The sequence below is a fragment of the Topomyia yanbarensis genome, chromosome 3 (assembly GCF_030247195.1).
Source record: "Topomyia yanbarensis strain Yona2022 chromosome 3, ASM3024719v1, whole genome shotgun sequence".
Taxonomy (NCBI): Eukaryota; Metazoa; Arthropoda; class Insecta; order Diptera; family Culicidae; genus Topomyia; species Topomyia yanbarensis.
In genome coordinates, this window is record NC_080672.1 from 348,645,361 (window position 1) to 348,655,492 (window position 10,132).

General features: G+C 40.3%; 1 protein-coding gene across 1 annotated transcript; it reads right to left on the bottom strand.

The window, feature by feature from the left end:
• Window positions 1-7,690: 7,690 nt before the first annotated feature.
• Window positions 7,691-9,012, bottom strand: LOC131690389 (clavesin-1-like). The gene is made up of 2 exons (XM_058976118.1): window positions 8,147-9,012; window positions 7,691-8,064 (listed from the first exon to the last, which is right to left on the bottom strand). Exons 1-2 carry the CDS (start codon window positions 8,873-8,875, stop codon window positions 7,810-7,812), a joined length of 984 nt encoding a protein of 327 aa, XP_058832101.1. The 5' UTR covers window positions 8,876-9,012; the 3' UTR covers window positions 7,691-7,809.
• Between the last annotated feature and the right edge of the window lie 1,120 nt (window positions 9,013-10,132).

Sequence of the window (10,132 nt, forward strand, 5' to 3'; positions counted from 1 at the left end):
ATACTGTTCCAAAAGCAACCAAATTGTTGACGTGCTAGAAGGAACCCTTTTCCACTTTTTCAAAAATCTTTAGCCTTTAAATAAAAGCAAAATCCGCGCAAAAAAACTTGATTAAAAATCGTCTAAGTCATTTGCCTTCAATAGGACTGCGAATAACCGTGTTAATTGCAAAATCCGTGCAAAAAAAAACTTGGTTAAAAATCGTCTAAGTCATTTGCCTTCAATAGGACTGCGAATAACCGTGTTAATTGCAAAATCCGTGCAAAAAAAAAAATTATCAAAAATCGTCTAAGTCTTTTGCCTTTAAAAGGACTTAGAACATTTTTGCGAAATCCGTGTAAAAAAACTTGGTGAGAAATCGTCTAAGTCTTTTGCTTTTAAAAGGACTTAGAATATTTTTGCGAAAAACCGTGTTAATTGCGAAAACCGTGTAAAAAAAGCCGTGTAAAAAAACCGTGCAAAAAAAAACCGTGTAAAAAAACCTTAGTATTATTAGTTCATCTTAAAGTTCTCTAAATTAATCAAAATTCACAGTTGAGAAAATGTCATCGAAAACGATTCATACGGCCATTACAAATCTTTTTTAAAAATTATGTCCAAGTACAAATTTTTTTCTGAAGGGGGGGCAAACAAAAAATAAATATTTATTTTAATAAACACAATTTTTTTTTTCTTTTTGCATTTTCTTTCGATTGTTCTCGTGGACGTTTCCGCAGGGTGATTTCGTATAGCGGGGTTGAACTATTTGTTTTACTAGGAAAATTCAAGCAAACATTACTGAATCAATCAAAAGTTCACATAGGAAAGGGATGCTAAAGTTTTCGTTTTGAATAATTTTCCCAACAGTGCAATTTTTAAATTCCCAATAAAAGCTTGAAAGTTCTCTAAGAACATAATGTAAATATTTAAGAGTACTTTGAGGTATTAACTTTTGGTTGCTTGAATAGTTTTCGTTCCGTTGTGGTGGCACATGGACCGACTGTACACTCAAGGCATAAAAATCGGTCAAAGGTGAACCTGCTTGATTACAATGTACAGAAACAGGATTGCAACATTTCACTTATGAACTTTTGGAAAACATTCTGGAATGAATCCAAAGGTAAAGTGTGCGTCAATGGAATTATTCATCTCAGATATGGTTTTCTCTGATATTTTTTTCTATTGCGTATTTCTTATGCAGTAGCCTGGCGAACGTACATCCTGTGCATACTATACTTTTTCGAGCTCTAGTGGAAACATCAGCTTTGGTTTATCGCTTGTGCTTTAAGACTTGTAGATTTGTTTGTTTGGTACATGATAGTAATTCGGCTCGGTTCCGTGTACATCTTCGAAATCTTTGCATTTTTCTCCATCTTGTTGCGCAGTAGGTAGCCACATCAGATAAATTCATTTGATAGTCGTACGGATTTATGAAATGTATAGCAATCATCAGTTCATTGTGTGCCTTTTTCATATAAGGAAGACTGTGCAATCACTCTGAAATTCGACTTTTTAAGCTACACCCGGAGTGTCGAGTGTCATATACCACTAGATTCAGTTCGTCGATATCTGAAAATGTCTGTATGTGTTATAGTATGGTTAAATAGCTTCAAAAGTGCATTGGCTCTAGGTGGGATTCACTTTTGTGCGTAACCGCTACTAATAGTCCTTACTTCTCTTCCTTCCTTTTGTTCCACGAGACTGCATCGAAGTGTTATATCGTGGGGAGGCTGATTCAGTCTTAAGACAAAATGATACATTAGAGCGGTTTAGCTCCGAACACATATCCGGCTAATCGCAGTGGTGAACTTCCGTTAGCCATTTGGCTCCCGTTTCTGTGAACCATTTAGTTTCTGTTTTCGCGAGTCATCTCAATTCCTCGTCGGAAGTTCACCCGATACCGATGCCTTTTACGTGAGTCATTTAGCTCCTAGTTTTGTCGCAATCTTCTCGCATAGTCCATAAATCCTACTCAAAGGGCCAACCAGTACTTGGCGAGGACGGTTCGGCGATACCGGATGGAGCGTAGCTTCTGGTTCGCTGCTTCCGGTTCGTTGAAAACTCGACGACCCACCGCTGGTGCTTCACTCGACCTACTCGATCTTGTCCCTGACGGTGAAACTAGTCTGCTCACATGCTTCGGTCCGGCGATTCCAGCTGGTTCGTGGTGCCCAGTACACTGGCGCCTCAAGCAAAGCTGTGGTTGCTCTCACATCCTGCCCCTTAACATAATCATCGTAACTTTAAAAGTTCAAATCGATGATATATTTTCCGACCGCGCTGTCTTTCGGCTGCTAGTCATCACCAACTTTGTTTTATGATCTTCTCCGTGTCGAGTGTCTCCTCTTCTAGCGATTGTCCGATTACTTGGAACACATCATCCGTGAAGCCGAAAATCGTTATATCTCTGGGAAGGTTCAGCTTCAATACTCCATCGTACACTGCGTTCCACAGCGTCGAGTCGAGGAACGTCAGTTGTAGTTGTGATTCTCCCTTGTCTGTCTCGTAGATCAGTGTTCGGTACTGAAAGTAGCTCTATAATATCCTGCAGATTTACTCATGCTGTACAGCGAATGGGCGATTGCTTCCCAGCTAGTACTATTGAAGCATTCTTCACGTCTAAGGGAACCACCACGCAAAAACGATATCCTTATCTCTGCTGTCTCCACAGTCCCCACAACCGTTTGGATGGATTTCACTGTAGACCTGCCTATAAGGAAGCCGAATTACATGAGATGGCGTTCTCACGGTCCGCGTACTTCGTTAGCTTGTTCAGGATTACTTAATCTCTGTAACATTACCAGGGATATATTAACTACGCTGAAAGATTTCCATGTTGTCCCGGCATCGGAAGCAACATCAGCTTTTGTCGCTTCCAATTATCGGATCGTTTTGAACATATCCGGGCTCTCGTGTATCACTTCACTTTTATGGCTTTCGTCATCTCGATAAGCTGTTTGTTGGTAAATCGATCTTCATCTTTGTGATCATCCTCCTCACTGTACGGCGAAAATAGATTCATGTTGTGGGGAAAACCTTTCGATGGTTACCTCCATCTTTTCCGGGCACCTTTCAGGTGGTGCAGCTGAGCCTTTTATCTTTGTTAGGCCAACTTTGTGGGTCACTCCTAAAGAAATTCGCGTTGGCTTTGTGGCAAGGCTTTCTTGTTCAGCTTGACTGCTTTGTTGAGAGCGGTTCTTGCAGCTCGCTTCCCTCGAGCTTTCTGACTTCTTTTTCATTTTAAATATATTTGACACGGCTCAATGCGTTAGCACAACTGAGCCGTGGAGCGCACCTTGGGGGTCATTTGGTCCGTCGTCTCTCGCGTTTTCGTTTACGTCCATGTCATCATCGGTACTGCATTCATCTTGCTCATCGTCGGATGTTCTTATTTGTTGTTTGTGCTTACGGGTCGCTATTGTAAATCCTTCTTCATCGGTATTAGATTCCTTATTGGTGGTGTTGGTTGTTGGTTTGGAAACATTTGCTGTAATCGTTGTTACTTCGATGTTGGTAATGGCAGTTGGTTTAGTGGTACTGGGGCCGATCGTTGTTGAGCTGGTGCTTGTGAATGCCCGGTCTGCAGTCGTTGGTTTACCAACTGGTTGTGGTTTAACATACGATGATTGTATACCGGCTTTGGTCGTATTAGGTGGAATTTCTTTAGCATTCTCTGCGCAAGGTTTCCCGTGGTGTAGCGGATGATCACAATATTGACTGGTAGGAATCTGTCCTGGGTGCGTGACTAGTATTCGTTGAGAATATTCAACACCATGAGGTGATTTGCATGTGAAAGTTAAGTAAGAGGGAATAGGTTTTGTCGGACGCATTCTCACCACACGAACGCCGTTGCGGAGTCTTGGGAAGAAGTTCCTCCAAGTATCTTCCTTAACACTATTCACCTCTCCGTATTTTGACAGGATTTGTTTGATAGCGAAGGAACTAGTACGTGGTGCCAGGTCATGTATCTTTATTTCAATACTGTCTACATCTATATACGTTGGGATACTGTGTAAAATGTCATTACATTCGATGACGTGTTTCATGTTGTTCTGGGAAGCGAATGATTCTGCTTGACTAATGTTTTTCAACATATTCAGTACCGCATGACATAAATGGTGGAATTGCACCGCATAAAGTACCGCAAGCTACGTTGAACTTCAAGTTCACCTTCAACATTTGCTCCCCTTCATGAATTGATGGTATTACCGGATATTTCGTGTAGTCAACAGCAACACAGTTTGCCCGCATCGTGATATACTTTTGCTTTGCATTGTCACTCATTGTTTGTTCACGTTTCACACACTAGGCAGAAGGAATCAATTTTTGCCTTTGCAAATAGACCAAGCGTCGCGCGGGTAAATTTGATTATTTGCCCTGCTATTGCAGCGGAGCGATTTCTAGCTTCTGAACTGAGCGAGATGAGAAACCGAAGTGATCTCCGACTTCTTCTCCAAGCTCGGAGGCAACTTATACGTAGATCGATAATCGTCGTATTGCACCCGGCGACCGTTTCTCGGTTTCCCATCCCTTGGGATGGTCGCATTACACGCCCTTGTTAGAAGTGCCGTGAACTCGTTCGCATTTAGGTTGAAGAGGATACCCTCAAATTTAAGTTCTTCGACGGACACGTTCCTGTGAAAAATCGCTGTTTTCCATCTTCACTCGATTATATATCTCCCACCTATTCATATTCATGTGTAGTTCATAGTCCTGTTATCAATGCTGTACCAGATCGTTTGGTGGTCGCTGTGGATATATCCTCGCACACTTTTCAGTCCATCTTTCCGGTTACTTCAAGGCTACAAAAATTGACACCGATAATGGATTGCCGGTTCCCCCTGCGGTAAGTGCCGATGATACCATTATTTGAAAGATCTATATTTAGCTTTGCTAGAGCATTCTTGATCGCTGATGGCCAGACAAAGTTCTTTTGATTCCAGCGTCTATCTCGAAAATTTCGCATGTTTCTGGTTCTTGGAATATTTCAGAATTAATGTCACTTCGGCTTCTTGGAAAACGACTTATTCGATTTTCACAAGCTTAGCCTTAAATGGAAGGTTTGGTAGCAGATTTTGATCTGATCAAGTTCATAAGAATCGCACATATGGCTGCGAAAATACGGTATGAACACTACGATCCCATATAAAATCTTTAATTGTCAAAAACTTTTCGGTAAAGCTCATGTATATTGAATATTGAACCACATATAAATCGCCAGGAGTCTGATTTGAATTCAGATTGTTTCCTTATCGAAATTATTTTCGAATACAACGATCGATTATGTCTATCGACTGTTGCGTTTAAAATGGAATCGATTCAGAAGTCGGTCTGTATTAGCCTTTTCATGAGATTTTCGTTTGATAATACACAGATGGGTCCTTCCTTTCGCGACCAGCAAACGTTTCATTTGATGTTGGACTGGATCGATGATCTCATTTAAAATTCACATTTACCCGAGAATGGTCAAAATAAAGATTATCATGGGATGGTAATTTCTAAAACTACCATAATAGTTTTCAGTTACGAAAAGCGAAATCTATGGAAGGTATTGTTGCTCTATAAAACGTGACAATTTTTTGAATTTTGGTTATTTAAAAAAAAATATTTGCCCCTGATTTTTTTCAGCGATTTTGAAGGGGGGGGGGGAGGGTGACATAATTTTTAAAAAAGATTCGCAATGGCCTAATTCCACGATTGCCAAGAGGAGTCGGGAGAAATGATGCATTTTTTAATTGAATTTACGTACAATTCAATTGTTTTTCAATGATTGGATTGTGCGTTTTATGTATTTGAAATGGTTCGTTTGTAAATCTTTAGTTCAAAGTATAAAATAAATAGTTTTCAAAATATGTCGTAAAAATAATTATTAATTATTATTAATTATATTGGACGCAGCTTTTAGATTGTATTTCTTAGAAACAGTATGTTTATTATGTTTCTCTATTGTAGGGTAATAAGTAAAACCCGAACGTTCTGACAGAGGAATTTTTCTAATAATGACATTGCTAAGCGTTCGTTCAGAAAATAAATCCAGTTGCGTCCTTCTCAAATGGTACAAGTCATAGTTTTAAGTCATTTTTAATGCAGACTGCAGTGTTTATCAATTATTCTTTGAAGTGTGGTTGCGGTAATACCGCGTGGTAAAAGCTCATTTCCCGCACTGCATCCGCTGGAAAAAGAATCTCACCGCACCGCAGTTTTTGCGGTGCGGGTGCGGTAAATACCGCGCGGTTGCGGTATTTACCGTAACTCGACGAACCCTAACTTGTGCTTACAACACTATTGGTAAAATTCAGCTCATTCTACAAATACCATCACTGTATGGAGAAAATATAAATTTTTAATATTACATAAGATTTTCCTGGCTTCTACATATCTTAACCTTAACACAGGCATTTGTTGTTATGTTATGAAAATGAGATTGAAGCAAGAGTAGAAACAGCGCCTATCGCACGTCAAATTGTTTAGATTCAGAAATGTGTCCAAATCCACTGGCACCAACCTAATAAAAGTGTTCGGAAAACGTTTATCGACAGCTAGGAAGACTGGATCGAAGGAAAATCGAAATCCGGAGGCTGTAAAAACGGCAAGATGTTTCAAGTAGAACCTTGATCACTTCGTTCGAGATATCGCAAGCAAGCTGGGAGTGTTGTCTACAACCGTGCGTTGAGCTAAAAAACAAAGCGGACTGCCGACTTACAAGAGGGTAGTTGCTCCAAATCGTGACGATAAGCAAAACAAGTCGGCCAGATAATGCTCACAGAAGGTGTACATGAAAATACTGACGAAGTTTGATAGCGTGGTACAGGGTGATGAAACTTAAGCTAAGGCAGACTTTAAACAGCTTCCTCGATAGTAATATTAAACGTCGATTGGAAGAGGAAAGGTGGCAAAGGTTTTCAAATACAATAAACTGTCGAAGTTCGTAAAGAAATATCTCGTGTGGCAGGCTATCTGTTCCTGTGACTTGAAGAGCGACATTTATATCGCAACCGGGACCATCAACCAGGAAATTTATGTTCAGGAGTGTCTGGAAAATTCATGTTTCGATACATCAGTACATCATCTGAGAATATGTGTTACGAGTTTATTAATATATTAGATAAAGTGCTTGTCTTTCTGAACTAAATAGCAGTTTATAGGATTTTTTAGCATTTTCTGAAGAATACACCAAAGAACTTCATTTCCCATTTTATTTTTTACATGAATTGCTATAAATTTATTTGAATAGTTTCTTTTTGCAGTATTTGGCCACACATTATCAATGGTACGCACTTTAAGTGAAAGGTTAGATTGACTTTATATCGAAATCTGAAATTGTGAGTAATATATATTTTATCAAGAAAGCTCAGAATGAGCGCTCCATTACGCATTTACTGGAACCGCTTATGATTTAAGGGCCATTACGTCGTATTCCAGTTTTGTCCACTGTTTCTTATGCTGCGTAGACGCAAATTTAAAGAATTTTCGAAAACATAAAAAATAAACCATTGATAATTCAATCCCTTTACAGAGTTTTCACCGCCTGATTTATGGAGCCAGCATCACCAAAGTGATTTCAATTGCAATATTTCATTACATAACAGCTGATTCCAAAATATGCAGCTCTAGTGATCATAGTTTAAATCAATTAAACAATCTCTGAAACGCATTTACTCAATCTCACTTTGTTTTGAAAGCACTTCTTAACCACAACAAAAAGTCAAGGTAAACTTCATCCTCAACGGAATATAATCATGAATAGCCTTTATATTTATTTGAAAATAAACCAAATAAAACCATTTAACGCACACACATACACCTAACTATAAATGCACCAAACACAGCTCAATCCACCTGCAGCTTCCGGAACGTACCGATCGCTCCGCTCTCCAGCTCGGAGTTGGTGGATTCCTTCCAGTATTCCGACCCCTCAGCAACGTCCATGTCCATTTCGTCGTGAGCCAACAGCTTCGGGCGCAACTGCCGACAGAGCTGCTTGTAGTTTTCAATCAACTCCGCTTGCGGAATCTTACCACCGTACTCCTTTGGCAGCAGATTCTTGTCCACCCTGGTGTAGAGCTCTTCCCAGTTGCGATGGCACTGTAATTATGAAATAAAAGGCACGTCACAGATTAAAACCTCACTCCGAAGAACGCACTCTGAAAAAGGAAACAATACTCACAAACACTCGATTCCGCAGCTTTTCGTTGGCCAACTGAAGAGCAAAATTGGCCACCGTCAGTGCTGCTGGCGGCGTATTGACAAAGTGCACCTCCTGAGTACGCATCGGCGTTGCGTTGTTTAGCACTCTCGTCAGCATACGTATTTCATTGAAGGACACAATATTCAAGTGGGCGAGTGTGATCTTTGAGAAGTCATAAATAAGCACAAAACCTGCACACTGAACTTCATTAACATCATGTAACACCTCGGCCGCCAGCATATGAATTCTGCAGGCGTGGGCTCCCGTGAACTTGGCCGGATCAACACCGGATGCTTCGCTGAACATTAACGTGCGCCCCTTGCTGTCCCGTTCGGCCAGTGGAAACAGATAGCCGGAATCGACCAGAGCACCCAGTTCCGGTTCGTCGACATCCAGCCGACTGAACCATTTCTTGTGCAGAACGCGAGCCGCCAAAAATCGTTCCAGCATTTTTGACGAATTGATAAAATTGTATTTTTTGGTTCTCAGAAATCGAAGCAGAAACGGTGCATCTGTGCGGACTTTTTTGATGTGAGGATGCTTGGCGATCCAGTCCCGGAATTGCTTCAACGATTGTTCGCGTATGTTGTCGTCTTCGCGGAGGTATTTCGTTGCAAGATTTTTGAAGAAATCGTCCAATTCGGGCATATTGTCATCGTACTTTTTGGGAGCCTTGTCCAGACAGGGAGCCAACACTTCACTCGGCATTTTGGCAGAAAACAACAAAAACTCTCACTCGAGACGCGCGCGCGTGCAAACAAATTAGCGCTGAATCTCCAAAATCGCGGTTAGCACTTCTTCGATGCGATGAGCTGGACAATCCTAGAAATCAGCTCCGTACGCGATGGTCCTCCAATGCAAACTAAGCGTCGGCAGCGAGATGGTTTTCTTTTTTAATAAATTGATGTATGTACGACTCATTACCGGAGCTCCCAGCATCGGCGGCTGTGATGACAGTGTATTGAGATTTTGGGCGCATATTCATCCACCATGCCCATACAGTCTCGCGCTTAGGTAATTGCGCCAATGCAATGGCTTGAAATGTAACGAGACAACACTTCATTGCGTGGTGGCGTTTCGGCGTAGTTGGGAGAACCAGATTTACGGGAGACTCGGACAAATTGAAGTTTTGTTGAACTTTCGGGGGTAGACGTGTTGGTAGCAAAAAATAATTCGTTGCTCACTTATATCATGACCGCATGAAAAAGTTGAAGTACCAGATCTATCCATGCTGTAATAATAATTCTTTCACCCACCGATGCGAGCTTGCATTGAACTTTTGTTTTCATACATACAGTGAGAAACAGAAAGAATTGATGGCATAGTAGAAACTGGATTTAGTGCATGGTCGCTCGTGATTGACTTTTTTTTTTTATCCAATACTCGTATTTGGGTGCGATTTTGATAGTCCGGACATTTCGCTTTAGCGTATACATTAGTAATTCGCGAGTTCAATTTGCTAACTGGACTTGATTTATAATGGGAAGGGGGTCATCTACCTGATAATTATAGCACGGAAAGCTCATTTTTATAACATGTGTAATATTAGAAACTTTTCGAAAACATTACCATTTAGTTTCGCTTCACAATTCGCATGTTTTTTTCTTCTTCGTTTCGTAAAATTTGGGGCGCGTTGCCAAAAATTATATATTAAATTATTATTAGATATAAATACAAAGTTTTTTTTCTACCATCATAAAAAAAAATTATTTGATTACAGGTCCACTGAGCGTCGCACCGTGCCTCAGGGCTTAAAATACTGATGAGGTCTTCTAATTATCTACTTAAGCATTTGAATCTCAATTAAGGAAATTTTAAGAAGACGCGCGCGATTTACATATATTTCGCTTGAGATATGCAGTTAGTAAAGCAATAACGATAGTCCCTGTCTATTATGCTAGTGTATATACAACGAACAAAATCCTGTGACTGTGGAACATAAATATAGCCTAACTATATTGATTT

What these genes read in the sequence shown, in the direction of transcription:
- LOC131690389 (XM_058976118.1), bottom strand. Translation starts at nt 8,875, where the DNA reads ATGCCGAGTGAAGTGTTGGCTCCCTGTCTGGACAAGGCTCCCAAAAAG. An exon ending in AGCTGCGGAATCGAGTGTTT is followed by an intron (nt 8,065 to 8,146) that starts GTGAGTATTGTT and finishes TCATAATTACAG; the next exon opens with TGCCATCGCAACTGGGAAGA.